Source organism: Musca domestica, unplaced genomic scaffold, assembly GCF_030504385.1.
Source record: "Musca domestica strain aabys unplaced genomic scaffold, Musca_domestica.polishedcontigs.V.1.1 8, whole genome shotgun sequence".
NCBI lineage: Eukaryota > Metazoa > Arthropoda > Insecta > Diptera > Muscidae > Musca > Musca domestica.
In genome coordinates, this window is record NW_026712409.1 from 4,748,684 (window position 1) to 4,774,599 (window position 25,916).

At 35.4% G+C, this 25,916-nt stretch overlaps 1 protein-coding gene across 1 annotated transcript in view; it reads left to right on the top strand.

Annotated features, from left to right (window-relative positions):
- The window catches only part of LOC101893836 (uncharacterized), a 203,860-nt gene extending 183,901 nt beyond the window's left edge, over positions 1-19,959 (top strand). The window contains 4 exon segments of the mRNA XM_059130890.1: positions 10,479-11,363; positions 15,798-15,851; positions 16,195-16,374; positions 19,148-19,959. Coding sequence (XP_058986873.1) covers positions 10,479-11,363; positions 15,798-15,851; positions 16,195-16,374; positions 19,148-19,834 — 1,806 coding nt within the window. The 3' untranslated portion in view covers positions 19,835-19,959.
- The last annotated feature ends 5,957 nt before the right edge of the window (positions 19,960-25,916 follow it).

A 25,916-nucleotide genomic window follows, 5' to 3' on the forward strand; every position in this document is an offset into this window, starting at 1 on the left:
TACTGGGAGCACAAACTGCCAATTTATAACAAATTTGTTTTAAAATTGTGACAAAAACAAAACACAATTAATCTGCCGGCAAAGTTATATGGGGCCTATACCTAAACGTAGGTTCACTTATGGCCCATGACCCGGTCCTAAAATACATTTAAATTCAATTTTGTCCAGCTTCTTCATTTCGTTCGGAGGCTAGTATTAATTTTACAAACATGCAGGCAGATACATGGACGGATCGGCAAAAGATCTTATGCTGACTAAACATATGCATCTTTCAGCGTATCGATTTTGGCACGTACAATGTGTTCCGTTGCACCGTGCTGTTGAAACCACATGTTTTCCAATCCCAACTCATCAAGTCACGGCAAAAAGAAGTCGTTGATCTTTGCTTTTTAGCGATCACCATTCACAGTAACCGTTTGACCCGAGATGTCTTCGAAGAAAAAAGGTCCGATGACTCCTCCAGCGAAAACAGCATAGCATTCAGTGATTTTGAGCCGATGTAATGGCTCTTCGTGAGTTACACGCGGATTTTTAGTGCCCCAGAAGCGTAAATATGGCGTATTTACATACCCACCAAGACGGAAATGGGCCTCACCACTCATTATTATTTTTGATGAAAAATCATCTTCTTTGTGGTGATTAAGAATGGCTTGAGCGTTGAGTTAGACATGTTTGCTGCTGACCAGCTAACAGCTGATGCACCATTTGGACTTTGTACGGAAACATCTTCAAATGTTGTACCAAAAATTCGCTATAAAGACCGTCGGCTGGTACCCATTTGCGTGACACGTCGTCTGGTCGATATTGACGGCGCCTCTATGACATCCTCGGCTACAGCAGAAATATTCTCTGCAGAACGGATACTCCAGGGTCTGCCACGCCTGGCAGCATCTTTTGTTAATACGCGTTGGATAGCCGCAACGAAATTCGCGTTGTGCCAAAGTCACCGAACGACTTTTGGTCAAATAAGTAGTCACCAATATTTCGCGTTCTGGAGCAGTGTAGTGTAGCCAAAACAGAACTGACATTAGAAGTCAATCGGAAAATTTATAGCATTTTCTGATAGGAGGAGTACTTTTGCGCCACTTTGTACATTGTGGGGTCTAAAATGCTTCTTTCGAGGAGGTTTGTGACAAACTTAATATACCCTCCACACCATAACGAAGCAAAAATTAGACCCGCATAAAAATAAGAATCAATCGTTAGACTCCAAAACATAAATCGACAACATTTAAAGAAATTATGTTCCCCCACTTTTAGGATCCAGATTCAAATAGGGAAATCCCTAAATATGACATAGATCTGTGTAGAAAAGAAGAATGAAGTTCAGCAGGTAGTAGATCCCAAGCCCAGGGCGCAAAAAAGTAAAATCAAAATCATCCTTTTATTATCTTCCAACTTTTAGTTTGAGCTACTTCCAAGAGTAAAATACACATAATTTTATTTCCTCAAGAAAAAATTGTTTATGGCGTATACGTTATGACATCAATTATACCACACGATGTCCCACAAAATTCCAAAATGAAAGCAAAGACCAGTTTTCTTTGAATACTTTGGTAAAATTCTAAATTTTCTTTAAAATTTAATTAAAAACATAAGACATTTTTGTTTCCAGCATCACGTTTCCACTTAGCATTCATTGACTGCTAAAATATTTCTTAATAACTATTATGTCTCCCTCTACTTTTGCTCTTTCTAAATGCCAGTTGTAATTGAATTCAGCAAACATTCACAGAAATCCTGAAAATATGCAAGAATTTTATGTCATAACTAGCAAATGTTTGCTTGAAAAATCAAAAGATTCAAATGCTGTGTAAAGTTATGGGCGAGCCATGAATTATGAAAGAATTTGCATTTCAAGCTTGAACAGCAGTTTCTGGGTAAAAGAAATAATCCAAGAGATGTGTCCCACTTGGCATGAGAGCAGATGGAATGATATATCCAATGGATATTAATGACAAATAGGCTGATGACTGAATGGCAAAGATATGGATGTCAGAACATCATTGGGAACCAAAAGTTGAAAAAAAGCACCAATGGAAATGGAAGAGAAAAAATCAATAAAAGTTATTTTTTCTTTTTTTGTTCTCCTCCTTCTTGCCGTAAAGTATGCCATAAATTTTCGTTGGCAAACAAGTCTGCAAACAGTTTTGCTGGTGATAAATTTTTAAACGGTTCAAGTGCTGCAATGCCCTGGAATATGGTGGTATGTGCGACAAGCTAAATTTTTCCTCTTTTGGTTTTTATCATTCGGAAAACTTGCCAAGACTGCACTTATTTCATATCCATCATAAAACTGCAGATATATCTGTTTTTACTACGAATTTAAACATGGACTTTTCAAATATATTAAAAAATAATCTTCAAGTTAATGTTGGATTTTTGTCAAAAAAAATAAAATTAACACCACGACACAGCCATCGAATTCTTTGGCAACATAAATTTCAAGTTTAATGTCGATCAATTGCATAGCTCGCATGTCATAAACCCCTGAAAGTATGCACCATGTTTCAAACATAAATTTTCATTTATATCCTTTGCAAGTTGGCTACTTTGGAGAGCCTTTTGCACTGCAGGACAGTGCATGTAATTTATTGCTGTAAATTTTAATGGGTCAACTGAATAACAGGGGAATTAATGGCATGGAATTAATGTGGAAACTGTAATATAAAGGAGGAATTAAGAAGGAAGTGAAAATAATACAACAAAGGATGGCGAAAAAAGGGAAAATTTAAAAAATGTAAGAAGCAATTAGTTCATTGTTTGTAGGAATTAAATGATAAATAAATAATGCTGGGTTAAAAATAATAAACATTTGTGATATATTTCACTAAGACACAAAGTAATTACTTTCCAAAGCACTCGGTTGCGTATACTTACTGGCATAAGGAATACGCCAAGTTTCTCTATTTTATTATACCCACCACCATTCTATGGAGGGTATATTAACTTTGCCATTCCGTTTGTAACTCCTCGAAATATTCATAATAGACCCTACAAAGTATATATATTCTGGATCAGCATAAAATTCTAAATCGATCTAGCGATGTCCGTCTTTCCGTCTGTTGTAATTTCGAACGAATGGAGAAAGAAGCTTAAAATTTTGCATACATGCATAGTTTACCAGTAGGCAGGTGAAGTTCGCAAATGGCCCATATCGGTTCACATTTTCGTTTAGCACCCATCTAACGATACCTCCCGATATTCGGTATTTTGATGATTTCAGCAACATTATTCCCAGGAAATGTAACAAATTTTGTATTTGAAGGTCTTAATGGGTACTAAAGACTATGACAAAAAATTCGTTAGCAGGTCCACGTCTTCGCATAGTCCCTATGTACAAAATATTTTGTACATCCTTTTGTGTGCGTTTGAGGTGCTGGGAAAATCTAACAATTAAAAAGAAATATTTCAACATTATCAGTTTCCCAGCAGTCATAAAATATCACATGTGTACAATTCAGTGATCTTGTGCGCTGTCGCATATGGTAATGTGTAAATAATAAAGTCCATGACACACACACAAATATCGATGCGCCAGTAGGTAGCCAAGATCACTTGAATGAAGGGACAAGCAGCCATGTTATGTTCCCTTTTTAAATCTAGAAATAGATAAGAACAATTGTGTGGCTGCGAGTAGGTTAATTTAGATTAGTTTTTGTAGCAGTTAAGAACAATATTATGAAAATAAAGTCAGATTTAAATCAGCAACCCAAAAGAGCGGTTGTGTTTTATTTCTCAGGAGTGAGATTTGGAACTGATCTCAACACAGAGTGGTTGGTTTCTCTTCTCACTTGTACACCCTATATAACGGTTCCAATTAAAATGGTAGTTTTTGGAATTTTTATGAAAATGTTGTAATTTGCGTGAGGTGTCAGGTATAGTGGACTGAAGTATTCAATTTTCAGGCTTCATCTAATCCAGATTAAAATATTGTCATGAACAAAATTACACGAAAATCTAACATTTATATCCAATTTTATGCGAAATCATAAATTTGAAATGATTTGGATGATTATTTGGCATTTTATGAACGTTTTGTTTTTCAAAATTTTGAGCCCTTTATGAGGGAGGTGCCAGAGGAAATGTTCCGATCTCTACCATCTTTATAACAGATCAAGCGTTGACAATTTCGCGTTTTATGAGCTTCATGGTTATTCAAAATGTTGACTCTTTGTGGGGGAGGTACCAGAAGGAGTGGACCGATATATCCCATCTTCACAGCAGATTTTGTGTTAGAGGAAATAATGGGATGTGTGAAACATGAAGAGAACCTGATGCTTATTTTGGATTTTAAATTTGTTTTGGTTATTCAAAATTTTGACCCTTTGTAGGGAAGGTACCAGAAGGAATGGTCCGATCTCTAGCATCTTCTCAACATCTAACCTAGCATCTAACCCAAATAAAAATATTGCGATGCGTGAAATTTGAAAGAACCGGGTGCTTATTTCGAATTTTATGATCGTTTTGATTGTTGAAAACATTTGACCCTTTGTGGGGGAGGTACAAGAAGAAATGGTCCGATCTCTACCAACTTTATAATAGATAGAAATGTTGATAGAAATATTGAGATGTGCCAAGTTTGAATGAAATCGGACATCAATTTTGCGTTTTATGAGCTTCATGATTATTCAAAATGTTGACCCTTTATGGGGGAGGTACCAGAAGGAATTGACCGATATATTATATCTTCACAGCAGGTATTGTGTTGATAGAAAAATTACGATGTACCAGGTTTGAATGGAATCGGATGTTAAATTTCACATTTTATCAGCTTCACAGATATTCAAAATTTTGACCCCTTATGGAGGAGGTACCAGAAGGAATGGACTGATCTCTACCATCTTCTTAAGAGATCTTGTGTTGATATAAATATTGAGATGTGCCAAGTTTGAATGGAATCGGATGTTAATTTCACATTTTATGAGCTTCATGTATATTCAAAACTTTAGTCCTTTGTGGGGGAGGAATCAGAAGGAGTGTACGGATATTTTTTATCTTCACACCAGGTCTTGGATTAATAAAAATATTGTAATTTGTGTAATTTGAAGACAATCGGTCTCTTAAATCACATTTTATAAGAATTATAATTATTCAAATTTTCGGCCCTTTGTGGGGGAGGTACCAGATGCAAATATTAGGATTTGCAAAGTTGAAGCAATATCGGATCATCCTTCCTCCTTCTGACTTTTTGTGAGGGAGGTACCAGTCAGATATACTCCATTTTTTGTAATGGTAAAAATATTGGTATGTGTGATATTTGAAGAGAATCTGGAGCATCTTTCGCATTTTATGAGCGTTTTAGTTATTCCAAATTCGAACCATTTGTGTGGGAGGTACTAGAAGGAGTAGTCCTATCTTTTACATTCTCGCACCCGATCTTGCGGTTATGCAAATATCACGATTTGTGAAGTTTGAAGAAAATAAGAGTATGCGTTCTCTTTCTATGCGTTAAATTATTTTCTATTAAAATTTTGACCTTTTGTGGTGGAGGTACCAGAAGGAGTGAACCGATGTTGCTCATCTCCGAACTCGATCTAAGTTTGACAATAATATTACGATGTACCAAGTTTGGGCCAAAACGGATTCTCTCTTAATTTCGTGCGAACAAACAAGCCAGACAGGCATACAAACGGACGGACATCGCTAAATCGATTCCAAATGTCCTGAAACGGATTTGGTCCAAAGAGACGATGAGGCACGTTTTGGCCATATCAAATCGACTCCAAATGTCCTGAAATGGATTTGATCCAAAGATACCTGGGTCTAAAATCGTTATTTCCTTGAGGCACGTTTTGGCCGTATCAAATGATAAAAAAACCCTCTGTAGCAATATGGCTGAGGATATACAAAATCCTGGTATAAGTACATCTATATTTTTGCTTATTTTGCCCCAAATTAAGGACTTATTTCGAGCGACATACCTTTGTAAAAATAATGATTTCTATTTTTTTGATTCTATTTCTATTTAGTATTATAACTGAGTATTTCAATTCGCCATCGCCTATTTAAGATCTTTCAAACAATGGTTTTCATAACTCAAAAATTTTAAATTTTATATTTTCCCAAAATCCACTTCATTCTGCACCAGTAAAAAATACAAATTGAAACCCTGTTTATCCCAAAATTAGTTCACATAAAAAACCCTTGAATAAAAAAACAAAAACACCAACAAACAATAAACCAACAAAAAACCCATAACCTTACCAAAGTAAACAATGGTAAACCCAAAAGAAAAAAAGTAGAAAATCTTTGGCCTGTACGATACCATACCATATATAAAATAGAATAATTCATAACTTGATATACAGATACACTGGTATACACTTACCTTCACATGAACACACATACACACTCCCACTCACATACTCCATATTATACATATCATTGCATTACATTTTTATATACACGAACAAAACTGTAGTACTAACTAAAATCATTGCCTATTCATAATGTGAAGAGGGTGCTTCCTTGTCATAACATGGGAACGACGAGATGGCTGGTTTTTATGCCGGTAGTAGTGGTAGGCACAGGCCTCCTTTGTCAGACCCCGGCAAATAAAATGCCAACAACAGCAATAATGGACTAGGTGGATATTTGTTGCACAGTGGTGGTGTTATCAATAATTGATTTTTTAAAAACAAAAAATAAATATCTTCAAATCTTTGAAGTGAAAAATAGTTGAATATCTTCACTAAAAGAATACAAATTGTGTCAAAGGATAATGCATTTGTACTTTATGGTACAATTAGTACAAAATTATGGCTATTTCTTCCAAGAAAATTCAATATAAGGAAATGAAACTAAATTCAATTCATAAAACGTGTATCGGAAACCTGTATTTTGGACCAAGAAAAGGAAACAAGGAATCCTTCAGAATCAAATATTAATTTGTATACATTTCTGTACAGGGCTACACTTTTAAACTCCTGAAATATTTTTCAAATTGTTAATTATTTTTTCGAGCAAAAACACAGTTGGTAATTGTCATACATTTAAAAAAAGCAATATTAATTGCACTAGGACGTATAATTATTGACGTAACTTATACGACACCATGTCTTCCAAATGCCAACAAGGTTATATATAGGTATATCAGGTATAATTAACATTACGAATTACACATTCATTATTCAAAATATACATACTCGTATAATAATGACTTACCTAGACGTTTTTTAAGAAGTACTTTCGCCTAAAAGAAAAAGAATATAGAAATAATTAATATATAATCGGGAAATATAGTTTTAAATTAAAAAAAAAAAACAGTAAGGAAAATTCAAAAATAGGGCTGGTCGACTATATGATACCCTATACCACTATACATATTTAATAGAGCTCCCTTATCCAAAGAATTTATATTGGGATTTTTTTTCATTCCACCTTTCACTCTTTGGCTTTAGAACAGTTATAATTCGAGGGAACTAATATATAAAAGGCATATGCAATTCTGAATCGATTTTCATCAAACCTGACTAAGACATTTTTATCTTTTGTACCAATTAATACTGCTATATAGAAATACTGCTATAGAATGGAAAAATAAATCCCGCAAATCACTCCATTAGGGCTGATATTAGCCATTATTTCCACAATAAACCTGAAATCGGATAAAGGATATGTATGGGAGCTATATCCAAATCGGCGCCGATCTCGATAAAATTTGGCAAAGATATTTCCGAGCTCTATAAGGTCAAAATTCAGGTCATTTGGACTAATATTGACCATTTGGTGCGCAATTAACCCGAAATCGGTTGAAGATGTATATGAGAGCTATATCCAAATCTGAACCGATCTTGATAAAATTTGACACAGGTAATTCTGGGCTGTACCTAAACATATGTCCCGAAAATCACTCCATTTGGGCTGATATTAGCCATTATTAAAATTAGATTATGAAAATATATGGGAGCTATATCCAAATCTGAGCCGATATCGATAAAATTTGGCAAAGGTCTTTCCCAGCTCAATAAGATATCTAAAACCAAATATCATTCCGAATGTAACTTAAAGATCAAATCGGATTAAACTTATATATGAAAGCTATAGATATATCTGAACCGCTTATCACCAAATTTGATGTACTTACTGCTAGACCGAATTTAGTCAGATGTGCCAAAATTCAGGTCATTGGAACTGATATTAGCCATTTGGTGCACAATTAACCCGAAATCGGCAAAAGATATATATGGGAGCTATAACTTAACTTAAATCGATTCTCACCAACTTCAATAGGGTTCGTCCTTGGGCCAAACAAATATTGTTTGGAAAATTTCATCTCAATTGGATAGTAAATGCGACCTGCAGTTGGTTCTCAAAAATACATGGACAGACAGACAGACGGACGGACTGACATGTATAAATCGACTCAGAAAGTGATTCTCTCGCTTCCTTCTCCAAGTTACAAACAAATGCAGATAATACCCTCAGTCCAAATAGCGGAACTTAAATGTACTACTTTTTACTCGCGAGTATAACTCACCCGAAAATAACTCTTCGAATTTCGTTAACACTTTTTCCAAAGATAGTTATTTTTAAAGTATTTTTTTTCTTGGTGGACGGACCGGGACCGGATATTTGATCGAGAAATCCGATATTGGCATTGTAGAATTTTAGGAAGGTTCGAATTTCAGCTAAAATTTAATATATATTTTTCACTTTTGAAAGATTTTATTAAAAAACGGTTCCAAAAAAAAGGATTATTTTGCAATAACTTCCAAGTCGGTTCACAAAACTTGAGGACCTAGCAGATTTGATCGTTTTTACTCACGACAGAAATATGCTATGAAACAACTCTAGTTTATTTAAAACTATTCGATTTTTTGACACTTTCTCCAAAGTTAGCTATGTTTAACGCTATTATTGGAAAATACTTTTTTTTTAAGGGACAGACCGGGACCGGATTAGCTCGTTTTTAACACACGAATGAAACATACTCCGAAGAAACTCTATTTTAGCAAAAATTCTTCGATTTTTTAAGGCCTTCTCAAGGATGGTTATTTTTAATTTTATTGTAGAATTTCAACCGAAAGTCTTATATAGACATAGTATCATTCCGGAAAGCTAGGAGTGTCCTGAAAAAATTGGTGTACATTTTAAGGATTTCGGTTTTGGAGGGTTTTCATTAAAAACCTGGTCCAAAAATTCGATTATTTTGTTATCCACCACCAGGTGTCCTTCAATTTGACAAATAAAACTCGAATCTACTTCAAAATTTAAAGACAAAATTTAATTGGAAAATCTAACCAGATCACAAAAATGGTTATTGAAGTGGTGCAATCCTTTAGTTTTCAACTGCTTTTAATGTTGTATATTCAGAATATTTTTACATAATGTCCTACTGAATTTATGACTTGTGAGGAAACCTCTTTTAACGTTACGTCACTTAATTATGGACCCATATTTATTTGTCTGGGATGGAAAAGAAACATTTTGTTCCTAAAATTTCAACTTTGCTTTCTACTTAATATCGAATTCAAATACCATTTATCCCACTGTGCCACCGTGACGTCAAAAATTTTATATTTTAAGAGAAACAAAAAAAATTGATTCCTGCTCAAAAATTCATAGAACAAACACTCTCATCCACATTGATAGCCGAACACAACACTCCTACATACAAGCTAACACTTATCTGCTCATGTAATCACACATTTCCTCAACATCGCTCATAGTCCCCTACATATTCAGCTATTTAATGCCTGAATTCCAATAAGGTAGAGTAGTTAAGTCAATGAAAAATGATGAAACTCAGAAATCCAACTGTAGAGAATGAAAAAGTATACAAATACGAAGATTTGTTTTTGTTCTGTTCCACACATTGTTGCCTTGCAATAGCTTAAAGGCCAAATGGTCGACCAACCAAAAAATATCCTGCAAGCAGCCAAAAAAGCATGCCGTAATTATGATTGACAGCCACCGAAAAAAAAAAACATATGAATCCCACTCCGAAAACCAAATTCTACCACTGTTGTTCACCACTACTAACAATCTAATGCTAAGTTCACCATCTGCTCCTCCCTCCTCTGCCTCTTGCGTTTCTCTTTTCTTTCTTTTGTTTCTTCAATGAGGAGCCGCCTGTAACTTTAATGAAATTTAAGTTTTAGATGAATTTTTAGAATGAAATGAAGCTTCTCTTAGAGAGACAATTTTTTGTTGCCTTCACTTTTTTTCGTTTTCTTTTTTTTTTCATTTTTCCGTTGAAATATTGTGAGAATGTCCCACTAATAAATCGTCTTTCCCCACCTCCCCGTAATAAGAATTTAAAATTGCTACCATTTTTTACTACTGCTACTACTTTTCCTACTACCACTACTACTTCAACTATTACTTAATAAAAAATAAAAAAAAAAACTTTCAAACAAATGAAGAGAAACTATATTTTTATGCCAACGTCTTCTTTTTGTGGATTTTTTCTTGTTCTCCCTTCCTACTCCTTTCGTACAACTACAACTACTTGCTGAATATGACCTATTTAGTGTTTGCCTCGCTGTGAGGGCTGTGGCATTTTTGATCGCTGTTTTCAGTATCCCCGGCGTGAGTTGGAGCGTGACTGTGGCTGCCAATTTGCCCTGCTGCACAAGGTGGCCGATGTGGAAAGCTAGCAACCAGCGATGGCCGATGGCGGTGAATCAATATCGCCATCGGAGGGCTATCGACGAGTCGCCAGTGTCGACAGCCAAGCCATGGCCATCAGTTCGTCCAGTCCCCAGGAGCCGGAGACAGAGGATGGTCGCGATGCCGGCGAGGGAGCCACCTCCACGGCTGCCTCGGACCGTGAGGGTGAAGACAATCGTTTGCTGGAACGTGAGCCTCGCCATCGTAGTCTGCCGGCCATGAATCAAAATCGATTACCCAAAGGCGGTGGTGGTGGCGGCGGCGGAGGGGACTATCACCACCACTACCATCGTTTGCGCCAAAAGAAATTTGCCACACAACGTAGCATCCTTAAGAATTCCCAGGATAACAACACCACACCCAATGAAGACCAGGAACTATTAGAGGCCAAAAAACAATTGATTTTGCGAAAGCGAAGACTCTTCAGCCACTATCGCCAATATGAACAGTGGCGTCGGCGTCAGTTCAGCTATGACCCCTGCTACATGCGGGTCCTGCCGCCGCCATCGCCCATCTGTACCATTGACTATAATGCCCATCCAACGAATACCACTGCATTCCGTCGCCGCCGCCAGTATCGGCGTCAGTACTCATGTGCCGAACGTTCCCGCGAGGATTCACGCGACAGTCGTGACTCGTCGCAGCATGCCAAATATCACAGTATGGCGGCCAGCGATACCATACGAACAACGAACACAAGCACCCTAAATCTAGCAACGAATCCCTCAACGCTCGATCGTTTCAGTGTAAGTTGGAATAGAGTTTTGTCTTCTAGAAGCTTGTGTCGTCCACATCTACCACCACTGCTGCTGTTTTTGGTCCAAACTTGAAATTGTGTACTTTGATGTGTGGTGTGTTTGCAAAACGGCCAGAAATTAGAGCAAAACCAAAAAAAAAACAAAATGATTGTCTGAAATTGTAGCATTTGTCATTGTCCTTGTAAAGCCAGTTTGTGGAAAAGTCAAAAAGCAAAAACTAAATAAATAGTTCGCACAAAAACACTACCATTCATTCATTCTACCACCCCAGAGCACCCAAGAGAATGAACGCCTATTGTAACATATTGAAAATAAATTACAGCTATTGTTTTTTTAAGAATTAGAAAGCGTTTAGATAATCCATTCTCAAATCACCCAATCAAAACAAGAGCATTCAGAGACACCCAAAGTTTTCCCCCAAAAAAAAGAGTCAGCGAATGTGATGCACTCAATAAAAAAATTTGCAATGAACTACACCACACCAACAATGTATGTAGTAAAACTCATGAGCACAGTAAACACAAATACACAGCCACACCGACACATGCATTTCACACCAGCAGCAACAGCCACAAACAATCAGTCAATCACAACTCGTAAAAGGACTTGAGATCAGTCAACACCATTGTAAACAAGTAGAGCTACTCACCTCACCACCACACTTTCACTCTCTCTCTCTCTCGGCCTATCTCTTTCACTCTCAATGCCACTTGCAGTTACCTACACCAACAAATTGTGATTTGTCCTCATGTGATTTTGTTCTCTTACTCTTTACGGTTGTTCAACCTCTTAATTTGCCGTTGACTTTAAGTTTTGCTGAATAGTTTCTTTTGTTGTGTTTTATCTGAATTCAAGACTCTCTAAATTCTCTTTAATTAAGGAGAATTACCTAGGCATTAAATACCATATTTATATGCTTTTTTCGCACAAAAAAAACACTACTAACACTTGTCCATTGTCCCATACAAATGCTTTATACTAACATTCGTAGCTATTTTATTCTTTATCCCCCAACCTCGCTCTCTCTCAACCGTTTATGTTACACACTCAACTTTGCCTAATTTGTTTTATATTAAGGCCTTTCTGTTTTTGTTTTGGATGACAGTTTAAAATTTGTTGTCTGTTTCTCGTTATTTTCTTTTGTTTTTTGTGTATAAATATTTGTCCAAAGTTTTGTTTGTTCCAAAACTAATTAAATGGAAATGAAATCTTAAAACAAATGGCCAACAAAAAGTTGCATTAAATAAATTGTTTTTAATAAAAAAAATGTAATAGAGAAACTTTTGGGGTGGTGAAATAAAACCACCTGACCTATGGTGGGGTTTAAGATTTTAAGAAAATATATAAAATTATATATTTAAAATAAAAAAATAAAATAGAAATGAAACATTAAGTAAAGATCAAAAGTGAAGAGAGTGCGAATAGACGATATCTTATAAAGATGAGTAGATAAAGCAAAGCGTCATTATGATGACGAATACGGCACAGCAGTATAGTAGAGTGTATTATAATAGCATGTGCCAATCTTAAAAAATCGGCACATTATTTCGCACTTTATGAGACCTATTTTCATTAATGATATCCTCAAAAGGAATGGACACATATGGTTAATTTTTTTTAAATGTTAGAAATTTGCTGAGAAGAAAACAAAATCAGCACTCGTTCCTGAGGAGTTGTACCCTCTGTAGCCTTAATGACAAATAACTCCTAGTTTGTATATCTCCACCCAGAGAAAAACATAAACTATAAGCAAATTAGTTTCATAATGCAGGTCAAACCTTCAAAATATATACATTTGAGGATTACGTTTATACGGGTAATATGACAAAAAGGCAAGATTACGGAATTTAAATTCAATTTCTTTGCAAATGCGACCAGTAGCTTCTAAATGTGGGGTTTCAAAAAGTGGGTTCTAAAAGTGATTCTATTTTGAAAAAGAAACAAGGATATCTTATACCCATTAAGATTTGAAGACATCAAGTTTTTTTTTCACTTATTCGTTTTAAAAAATCAAAAGTACTTCAAAATATCTAAAGTGAGGTGATACAATTTCTGCATATGAACAGACACTTCAAATTCCCGGGACCAACACCAAATATCCTATTAATTATATCGGCATTTTTGCCAAATGTCAATTCGTTGTAGAAAAAATTTCAGCTCTGTCGTGATTTTAAAAGACAGCAGATTAAAAATGTATATATTGTGGATATAACCTTCTCTGATAATTTAAAAATGAGCGATCAGAAATAAATGAAAAAGAAAAACAGGTAAAAAAGAGATAAAGAAAATCTTTGTGAATAAAATTATCGGGGCTTAACATTCGAACAAGTACCATTTTTACTTGAAGTAATCTCCTTAAAATTCAATAATTTTTTTGCTAGAGGACTACACTCTATTGCAAATTCCAAACATTGAAACAACTTCGAAAACAAATAGACTTAATTATTAAAATACTGAATATAGGGGCAATAGAAAAAAACATGGACCTGCATAGGTAATGTTCTGCCAATGGAGGTATGGGCTCTATCTGCGATCTCTCAATGCCAAATTCCGTTGGAAAATGAGATACCGTTATTTGGAGGCTCAAAGATAATTTAGACCCATATTCCTTGTTATCTATTCTAATCCCACAATTCCAAGTTTCTACGTCAAAGCTCTATAGTGGAGGGTATAAAAAGAAAATATACCACATTTTCCCAATAAACAAGCAGTTCCCATGTCTTAGGGAAAATTACAATTTTGTAAGAAAATAGAAATTAAGGAAAAAAGTTTCCTCAAAATCTGAGACCTTTTTAACAAAAACAGAATAGGTCATTGTGATGCCACAATTTTTTAACTGTTTTTTTTTTATTTTATAAAAAAATCGGTCTTCAAGGTGTTTATATATAAATCATTGCGACTGATATTTCAACATCTGAGGTATTTGGGATGGCCTGCGAATTTTTACTTTGAGTGGAAATTTTAACTTGACTCTAGGTTAGTAAAATCTGACGGTTTTATTGAAATGTTTTCCAGAGGATGGTATTTGTGCGCTGATTCCGAGAAATTATTTTTTTTTTAATTTGACCCAGAATTACGGGTCTGAGACCCAGACCTACAAAACCGATATGGATAATATAGGTTTTGTAGATACGGGACTGTAGCATTGTTTATAGTGTAATCTAGACTTTGACATACATTTTGTGGACACCCAAAATGAAGCCTTTTTCGACTTTTCCTGAAATTTGTAAAAAATCGAGGTACAAAAAATCAAAAAAGAATTGATACAATTTCCGAACCGTATCAAAGAACCCCATAATGTGACCAAATATTGGGTAGGTATTGTCATTAGCTTTAGTAGGTCTAACCCGGATTTCGGACCCAGACTTTTAGGTCAAATATCCGTGAATCTGGGGCAATCCCCAAGAAAGAAATACTATCCTGTAATCCTGTCCTAATCCAAAAATATCTACATCTGGAAAAAATCAAACAAATTCGAGAGTTCTTACTAAACTACAGTTGTTCCTGCATCTATAAAATAATTTCCATTTCGAATCGGGGGATAAATATTCTATGCATATATCTAATAAATAAAAGTTTTTAGATTATTAAGAGTTACAAATTAAGTTTAGATATTCCAAATTAATATTCTTATTTAAATATTTATTATTTAAATATTTTTCACAAGTAATTATAATAATGTATTTTTTTGTTAGCTTTTTTATAATTTAAATTTTAATATTTGCAAGATTCTGACATGTCCCAAATGTCACTTATTTTAATTTAAAATTGAAATTAATTAATTCACCCTGTTTTATGTTGCTGTTAGTCTTGTCCTTCTTTTGTTTGTAGTGCCAAACCGTCAAAATGAATTTCGCAATGACAGACAGATTCTGGTTTTATGCAGCTCAGTCTGGAAACAAACAAAAAAAAAACCACCAACACCCTTACATGTACATCTACAACAAAACAAACAAACAACAGATTCACAGCTTTTAATGAATGGTGGCTTACGTTTTTGAATTCAATTCAAGTTATTTGCCTTTATTTTCGATTCTTGATTTAATTAATTATCTCAACAGCAATTCAAAACGCCTTATATGTTTGTTTTATGCAAAAATGAAAAATAAAATAAAAACTTCTTTCACAAAACATTGAATTTGTAATGTGTGTCAGCAGTGAACAGAAAAAAGCGATTTTATTCAATTATGCAAAATTGAAGAAAACATTGTCCAGGCCATTAGCAGGAGGGCAGAGTATAAAAACAACATTTCTAATGGCCTTTAGATTTATTTATGTGTGTGTGCGTTTCTGTCTTAGGAACAAATTGTATTAAATAATTCGTCCTTTTTCTCCTGTTGTCCTTTTGTCTTCTCTTTTTTTTTTCTTTTTCTCTCAACGTCTCCGTTCTCTTCTCTTATTGTTGTTGTCTCTTTTTTACAGTTCGATAGCAGCGACTGTGGAGCACTAGCCTATCAACCTCTGCATTGTAGTCGTGTAAGCAATCAATCAAGCAACCAACATCAGTCACCTTAAAGATTCGATGTCGTCCTTATCATGTTTTCCTTTTAGTTTTCCCAGAAAACATAATTATTTAGTTATAAACAAATTAAATGTAGAAATTAATGTGATTTTTTTTAATTAGTGGAACAAACAGTTGCACACACACACCCACACTTGATAATTGTCTCCACATGAACACACTCCCACACACACACCCATCCATATACCCCGGTGCAGCTGTTTGACCTGTGATTCATTCGGTGTCTATGTGTAAAATTAACAAACTGTCATTTGTTGTTGTTGTCTTTAATTTTTCTAGCACTTCCATGTCTTTCAGGAGGAACATTCAGCCTCCATATCCGAGCGCATAACACGCAGCCGCATCAATTCCGCCATTTTTGTATCCTCCGAAGGCCGTGGATTCGACTCGATAGAGTTCCTGCGCCGCCATGGATCACAAAGTGTTTTGTGTCGCAAAGCGAAAAGTGCCGAGAATATAACAGATAATGGACGAAAGGTAAACAAGAGAGTGAGGCGATATCTATGCAAACCGAAAAATATCCTTTGTATACTACCTTTCCCTCTACAATCCATTATCCTGTGTATTCCTCTATTGTTTCCTTTTCCCGCCATACTTTTGATAATTTTTGACATAACAAATATTTTTTTTTGAAAACCATAAAAATATCCTGCGATATAAATTAACTGAAAAAGAAGTAAGAAAAAATATGGTATTTTTTCGAGAGATAGATACATAACCGGGCCGGGTCGAACTTTTAATATCCTCCACCTTTGGGTAAAGGAAACATTAAAACCCATTATTACCACAAATACAAATTATTAGACATATTCGTGGTAAAATGTGGCAAAAATCATCAAAATACCGAATATCGAGGGGTACCGTTATATTGGAGCTATACCAAAAAAGTGGACCCATACATACAATGTTTTGCCGCCGGAGCTAGAACCCATAATCACCAGCAAATAACAATTTTTAGACAAATCCGTGGAAAATGTGACAAAAACCATTAAAAAAACCGAATATCGGGAGGTAACGGTATATGGGGGCTTAACCAAAACGTGGACCTATACATGTAATGTTTTGCCATCGGAACTAGAACCAATTATGACCAACAAATAGCAATTTTTAGACAAATCCGTGGAAAAATATGACAAAAATCATCAAAATACCGAAAATCGGGAGGTACCAATAAAGTGGGGGATATGCCAAAGTGTGGACATATACCTAAAATGTTTTGCCATACGAACTAGGGCCCATTATGACCTACAAATACCAATTTTCAGACAAATCGGAGAAAAAATGTGGCAAAAATCATCAAAATACCGAATATCGGGAGGTACCGTTATATCGGGACTATACCAAAACGTGTACCTATATATTTCATTTTCAATACCAACCATCCTAGACACAATATAAATTGTTCTGCTAAATTTTGACGTAAAATATTGTGAGCTGTATCGAGTATGCTCTATTTTTCTATGTCTCCCGAATAAGATCGAGTAGTCTTTGCTTCTATTCGAGTGGGAGTAAAATCCTCTCGAAATGGGGCAGATTCTATTAATGCCAAATACTCTCCTTTAAGTTTCTATTATTCCGTTTTTTATTTGTAAACTTTTATATTCCCAACCTCATGGCTAATAAAGGGGTAGACATAGCTCCGAAATTCCCGCTCGCATTAAAGTAAAGAGTAAATTTCGCTCGAATTCAAGCTGGAGTACTCCTGCAAGTATAAAACAAGAGTATGCTCGATTTTTCTATGCCACCCGAATAAGATCGAGTAGTCTTTGCTTCTATTCGAGTGAGAGTAACATCCGCTCGAACTGGAGCAAATTCTATTATTGTCGATTTCACTCTCAGAGCAAACACCTACTCCATTTCGAAATTTTGACTCCCACTCTTTTTTCCAGCAAGAGTCCCCCATAAACCAAAAGAGCAGAGAGTAAATTTCGAGTAAAAATCCTACCCTTCGAACACTCCTGCTCACTAGCGAGTAAAAATAACAAGATGAGTATCATCGAAATAACAGGTTTGGACCCCATTTCGCTTCGAACGAGGTCTGTTTCACTCAGACCGCAATGTCTGTAGAAGGGAGTCTGGTTTATAAAATTAGATCCAATTCGATGACTTATTTAAAACTTTTCATACCTTCAGGACCTGGCCAGGTGTGAAAATCGAAATAATCGATCCATTTCTTGCCCACAAAAAGTCAACATTTCGAAGGATAACAAGTAAAAAATGTACGGCCGGGCCGAACTTTGAGTACACTTCACCATTTGGAATGAATTTGGGAATTTTCAAAAAATACAATCCGTTAAATAAATCCGTTAGCAGTTATATTAGGGTCTATACGACGACGTGGACCTGCATAAGCAACTTTTGTCATCAGCCATTACAATATTCAAATGCGATACTTGAAAAATATCGGTAAATAATGTAGCTAAAATCATCAAAATACCGAATATAGGGAGGTACCATTATATTGGGGCTATACCAAAACGTGGACCTGCACAGACAATTTTCTGTCATAGTCTGTATTCTTTATGAACTCCAAATACCAAATTTGAAACATTTCCAGTGAAAATGTCGCTTTAATCACCAAAATACCGAATATAGGGATGTGACGTTATATGGGGGCTATACGAAGACGTGGACCTGCACAGACAGTTTTCTGTCATAGGCTGTAGTATCCATTACGAACTTCAATTACCAAAAATTCGGTGAATGATGTCGCTAAAATCATCAAAATACCGAATATCGGGGGGTGCCGTTATATGGGGCTATACGAGGCGTGGACATGCACGGACAATTTTCTGTCATAGGCTGTAGTATCCATTACGAACTTTATATAACAAATTTGAAACATTTCCGTTGAATAATGTCTTAAAAAATAGGGAGGTGCCATTATATGAGAGCTATACCAAAACGTGGACCTATATGGTCCATTTTCAATACCAAAAGTCCTGCAGACATAATCGGGCCTTTTTTCGGATACCTTTCCCTTATAGTTTCCTCCATACACCTTTAAGTTCGATTAAAACTAGGGTGTGGTTTGAAACGAATCTGATATATTAAAAGAACTCGTTTTAAATGCGGTTCGATATGAACTTCATATCGAACCTTGTCAAACCTGTCCAAAACCACTTTGTTTCAGTTTTTGAATAAATTTTAAAAATATTTTAAATACTTAACATGGCATTTCCAGGATTAATTCAATTTTCTTAACAAATTTCCTAATAACCTTATTCCCTTTCATTTCTCCCACCCACAGAAAAGTTTCGCCGAAAATCGCCAATGGCACACCGATGACAACAATGATGGCCAGAACGACAACGGCATCGAAATGCATGATTGCTCAAGAAGTGTGGAAAATCATCCGGTAGTTGCGCTCAAAACAAATGTTGAAAAACTGCTGGCAGCCACCAGTGTGCTCAATCACTCGGCCACGGTGACGACATCAAACAAAGTGGTTGGCAGCATATCGATAGAGACACCTCCATCGCATCTACGCGAAGCGGAACAGCAAAAATCTGCAGCGGCATTAACCACAATTGTCATACCTGCCCCGCCACCACCACCGCCAACATCGTCATCATCAGCCCGATCAGCACCACCCCTAAGTGCAGCCAATACCCTGTCCTTCAATTCAGCTTCCCACGATTCAGCCGATACAGTCGAAGAATTGGTTTCAATATCCATAGATCCAATGCCAAGTCATCCGGCGCCATTGCCAGCACCACCATCCGTCATTAACACAGCGACGACAGTCGTGAGTAGACCGCGTGTCCTCGTGCGTCAACGTTCTTCAACAGCATCGCCGGTGCTATCATCAGCTCACAGTAGTCCTAAGGCATTAAAACTGAGGAGTATAACACCAAAATTAAATAATTTACCCATGGTTTCGGTATCGGGTCCATCGCCATCCGACGAAAAGCCGCCACCCAGTGATTGTTTGTAACAAATGGTGGCCGAAACATTTATTTAAAATTCAATTCAATAGGACCCCGAGCAGGGAGCAGGGAATCACTCACAAGCAACAATAGAATAGAAATGGGAATGGAATGTCAGGGAGGTAAACATACATTTTTTCTTAAAAATATAAAGTATATGAGAGGTAAATATTTTTTATAAATGTGTACTTAAATGTATTTAACTTTAAATATTTATACCAAAAAACATAGAATTAATTAAAAAAATTATTGCTAAATTATTTTTCGGTAAATGTTTATTTATATTTGTTAAATATTATACAACATATATATAAAAACTTGTCTATACTTTCTAATTTTAAAACTTTTAATTTTCTCTAATTGAAACTTCGATTTTAAAGCCATATTCGAATATGGTTTGGATTCAACCAAATCTTAAATGGTTCGAGGCAAACTGCAACAGGTTAATTTGAAACATTTTAAAGTTTTCATCAAACAATATTTTAATTAGACAAAGTTCTACTCAAACCAGACCTCCTAAAAACTCAGTCGAATTCGAGTAAAAACTGAAATTAGCTCGAAGCCGAACGGGAACACTCCTTCAAAACGAATACTTCTCTCTCTAATTGAAACTACGATTTCAAAGCCATCGAGGTTTAGTTTCAACCACATCTCAAAAGGATTGAGTCAAACTGCAACTGGTTAATTCCAAACAGTTAAAAGTGTTGATCAAGCCATATTTTAATAACATGATGTTCTACTCAAACAGACCTCCTAAACATTCACTCGAATTTGAGTAAACAGTAAAATTCACTCGAAGTCGAGAGGAAGCACTCCTGGGAGTAGAAAAGCCAAACGAGCAAAATCAATTTTTTTGGAACAGAACAAAGGCGAACACACCTTGTTCATTTTAGAGTGGGAGAAAAATTCGTGCCGAGCACTTTTTTAAAATTGTCATACCGTTGTTGTGTTTCAATAAATGAGTATTTTCTCAGACCAGATCAGGAAACGAAACAGAACCAAACTATACCAACAAAGCATATGATGGCATTTTTGCTTTTGTACACAAATGCCACGGCTTATTTTCCCTTCTTTGATTTTGTACACGATCACCCCATTCTGCCACAATCCAGGGCAACATTAAAACCAGTTAGCCATGTCACCCATAAGTATACTCAAATTCTGAAACAAAATATTATTTTTCCACTCGATTTCATTCTTAGGGCAAACTCTCATTCTATTTCGAGCGATTAGGCTACCACCCTAATTTTTCAAACAGGAGTAGCTTGGGAGCGCTCCCTCACAAAGCATCAAAATGAAGAGTAAAATCCGTATAAGGCTCCCACCCTTCAAGCAATTCTGCTCTCGAGCAATTTTCACTCCCGAGTGAAGACGAGCAAATATGTGATCTGGTTCAAACTCCAAATTGTTTGAATCAAACGCAAATTTAGTTGAGTTCAAATCATTTTAAAATCAGGAAAAGTTCGAAAATATTTTGGGTTCAAAAAAAACTGAGTTTTTTGATCAAGCTAATTTTCAAATATTTTTTAATATTTGGAATAAATGTGGGGAAACATAAAACCGCTTGGCATTATGGCAGGACATGACTTTTTATAAAGGGATTTTCGAGCCGCACGCAAATACTCCCCTCATTATACCCTCAGCCATATGACTAGAGACGGTATATATCACTTGATACGGCCAAAACGCGCCTCATCGAAATAACGGTTTTACACCCTAGGTCTATGTGGACCAAATCCGTTTCAGGACATTTGGAATCGATCTAGGGGTTTCCGTCCGTCCGTCCTTCCCTATGTCTGTCTGACAGTCTGGTGTGCACGATAACTCTCGAAGAGAGTATCCGATTTAGTCCAAACTTGGTACATCGTAATATTATTATCAAACTTCAATAGAGTTCGGAAATAGGCAATATCGGTCTACTCCTTCTGGTACCTCCCCCACAAAATGTCTGCATTTTCAAAGAAAATAATTTACTGCGCAGAAAGAGAAAATACGATTTCGCTTCAACTTTTACACACATCCCAGTATTTTTATTAACGCAAGGTCTGGTGTGTATATGGAATATATCAGTCCACTCCTTCTGGTACCTTCTCCACAAAGGATCAAAATGTTCAGATTTCATAAGGCTCATAAATCGCGAAATAAACATCCGATTCCATTCCAGACTTGGTACATTTCAATATTTTCATCAACACAAGATCTGTTATAAAGATGGTAGAGATCGGACCATTCCTTTTGATAACTCCCCCACACAGGGTCAAAGTTTTGAATAACAAAAACGATCATAAACACCGAAGTAAGCATCCGGTTTTCTTTAAATTACACACATCACAATATTTTCATTAAGCCATGGTCTGGTGTGAAAATAGAATATATCGGTACACTCCTTCTGGTACCTCCCCCACAAAGGATTTAAATGTTGAATTTTCATGAGGCTAATAAATCGCGAAATTAACATCCGATTCCATTCCATACTATGTACATCTCAATATTTCCACCAACACAAGATCTGTTAAAAATATGGTAGAGGTTAGACCATTTCTTCTATGACCTCCCCCACAAAGGGTCAAAATTTTGAGTATCCATGAAGCTCATAAAACGCGAAATTAACATCCGATTTCATTCAGATATAACACCATCATCACAAGATCTGTTAAAAATATGGAAGAGATCGGACCATTCCTTCTGGTACATACCCAAGGGTCAAAGTTTTGAATAACCAAAACGATCATAAAATCCGAAATAAGCATCCGGCTCTTTTCAAATTACACACATCACAATATTTTTATTAACCCAAGGTCTGGTGTGAAGATGGAATATATAGGTTCACTCCTTATGGTGCCACCCCCACAAAGGGTCAAAATTTTGAAAATTCATGTAGCTCATGAACCGCAAAACTATCATCCGATTCCATTCAGACTTGGTACATCTCAATATTTCCATCAACACCAGATCTGTTATAAATATGGCAGAGATCGGACCATTCCTTCTGGTAGCTCACCTACAAAAGGTCAATGTTTTGAATAACCAAAACGATTATATAATCCGAAAAGGCATCCTGTTCTCTTCAAATTCCACACATCACAATATTTTTATAAGCCCAATGTCTGGTGTGAAGATGGAATACTCCTTCTGGAACCTCCCCTACAAAGGGTCAAAATTTTGAGAATCCATGAAACTCATAAAACGCGGAATTACCGTCGATTCCATTCAGACATGGTAAATTTCAATATTTCTATCAACACAAGATCTGTTATAAACATAGAATAGATCGGACCATTTCTTCTGGTAAGGTTCTGGTTCAAGATTTTGAAAAGCAAAAAGCTCAAAAAAAGTGAAATACACATCCAAATCTCCTAAAATTTCACACATGCAAATATATTTCTAACGCAGGATCTGCAGTGAAGGTTATATATATCTGCGAACCACTTTTGGTACCCAAACCGCAAAGAGTCAAAATTGTCAATACTTTTATCTGTCATAACTTGCGAAATAAGTCGGGGATTCTTTACAAGTTGTAATATCAACATATTTCTCTCAACCAGGAAGCTGAAATGAATATGGAATTTATGGTTCCGCATAAAATTGGATAAAAATGTTCGTTTTTCCGCAAACCGCAAAGAGTCAAAATTGTCAATACTTTTATCTGTCATAACTTGCGAAATAAGTCGGGGATTCTTTACAAGTTGTAATATCAACATATTTCTCTCAACCAGGAAGCTGAAATGAATATGGAATTTATGGTTCCGCATAAAATTGGATAAAAATGTTCGTTTTTCTTATAATTTTGCCCATACCAATATTTTTATCTGTATTCGATGAGGTATGAAAATGGAATACTTCCTTCGACTATATGTGGTACCTCGCGCACACTTTTAACATTTTGTGAAAATTATCACATTTCTCATATAAAGGGTAGGAGGTGATCAATATAATCCAAACCTGACACGTCGCAATATTTATATCACATTTATTTCGGTCCGATACGAAATGAACAATATTTGCCCATTTCTTCGGAACCTACGCCTAGAGGGTCAAAAATCTGAATAATCATAACAGAAATCAAAATATTTTTAAATAATCCAACATTGGCTGAGGATATAGATCTGTCGTCAGAACCGACTGTTACTTTTCTACTTTTTATTTCAATTTTTTATAGAACAAGAATCCAGCCCCTGGCCTTGTTTTCACTTATAACTTGACTTTAATATGTCATGTATGCTACGATTCCAAGCTGCTTATGTTTCGCCACCTTATATGTTTCATTCCTTTTTGGAATGCAATGCTCAGACTATATATATTTTTCGATCCCATATCTCAATGTATTAAATATTGGAATATAAATAATATTATTTGTTTATATTATCGATACAATTAAATGTAAATGGATTTTTTTTATTAATGAAATAATAAATGTCAATTATTTTTATAAAACATATAAATTTTTACAAAATAGTAATTTTTACTTCTAAAAAAAAAGTTTCCATTTCTGTAACAACTTCAAAACCTCTTCGAATCTAAACAAGACTTATGTTTAAAAAAATCAACTCTTCAAAGTTCCTTCCAATTTCTATTTTCCAATGAATTTTAAATAAATGTTTCGGTGTTTGAATTTTCGTAAGAAAACAAAAAAACAGCAACAACAACCAAACTTACAACAATCTACAAATCTTACCAATAAAAAAACTTAAAAACAAAAATAAACAAAACTTGGCAAAAAAGCTTTAATTTGTTTTAAAACTAAAGAAAATCAACTTTAGCTTTAAAAAACTTTACCAAAAACTGGAAACTAAATTTTATTTAAAAAAATAATTTTAAATTTAAACTAGATATAGTCCAAATCATGTATAGGGAAATAAGTTTAGAAACTAATTTGTAATTTAGAGAAATACATATATAAGCCTCCAAACTCCACCCCCCAAATAGCTAACTATATTTTATGAAAAAAAACACGAAATGAGAAAATAAGAATGGGCCAAAAAAAGAAACCTTTACAAAATTACAGAATTAGCATATCGAACACACACACATACACACCACGCCTAGACCTAAGAATCACCCAACTTACCTAAATACTTACCCACCACCTACAAAAAAAAAACTGCAGGATAGTCACTATCTACCTTTTAGCATTGCACCAACCAACCAACCACTGACTGGCCGGATTCAGGCAAAAGCCAGCCTAGCTAATACAAATTTATAAAGGAAAATTATATTTAAAAAAAATAAAAATAATAATGAGACCAAAACATAACAATGAAATAGGGATGTTAGATTTATGAACCAAAAATAAAGAAAAACAAGAAAAAGCAAGAAAAAATTCTAGCCTAGCAACAATTTTATCAATTGTATTTTTTTAAACGAAATTTATGTGTAAATAGAAACCAAAGAAAATAAGAAATATTTTATTAATAATAAACAATTTATTGATTTTATGTTCCGTTAATATTGAAACAAAATTATTTTTCATCGGCAAATTGTTGTGAACAAAAAGAAAATTTGTATTTAAAATTCATTTTTATTAATGTAAAACGAAATTTTCTTATATATAAAAATTATGATCTGTTCCAGAACTTTCAATAACTTAAAAATATTAGGTAAGGTTAGGTCAGGTTAAAGGATGCATGGTTGTTTTAACAACCTCTCCACTCGGGGACCTGCTGGTCAATTGTGTTTATCCTATCTGCAAAAGAATTAATAGAGAGAAAAGGAAAGAAGGATAGAGTTAGAAGATAAGAAGATTATGATAGCATAGCTACGCCGTAATTAGCGTGTTGTCTTTAGCCATTTCAGTCTTCTGGCTAACTGAAGCATAGCTGCTGGTTCACATTCAGAGAAGGAGTCGTCCTCCTCCTCCGGCAGAATTAGTTTGCCCAGAAGCCTCTATCTGACTCCAAAGAGAGTTGAATAGTAGCAGAGTAAGTGCTCTACCGCCTCGGTTTCCTCCTCGTCCTGACAGAACCTATAGTATTCGGAGTGGAATAATGGAGTCTTAACTGAGCTGTCGATCTCCAAATGCACTGACTTGGATCCGCGTCTGGCCAATTCATCTGCTGATTCATTGCCAGATATGTTACAATGGCAAGGGAC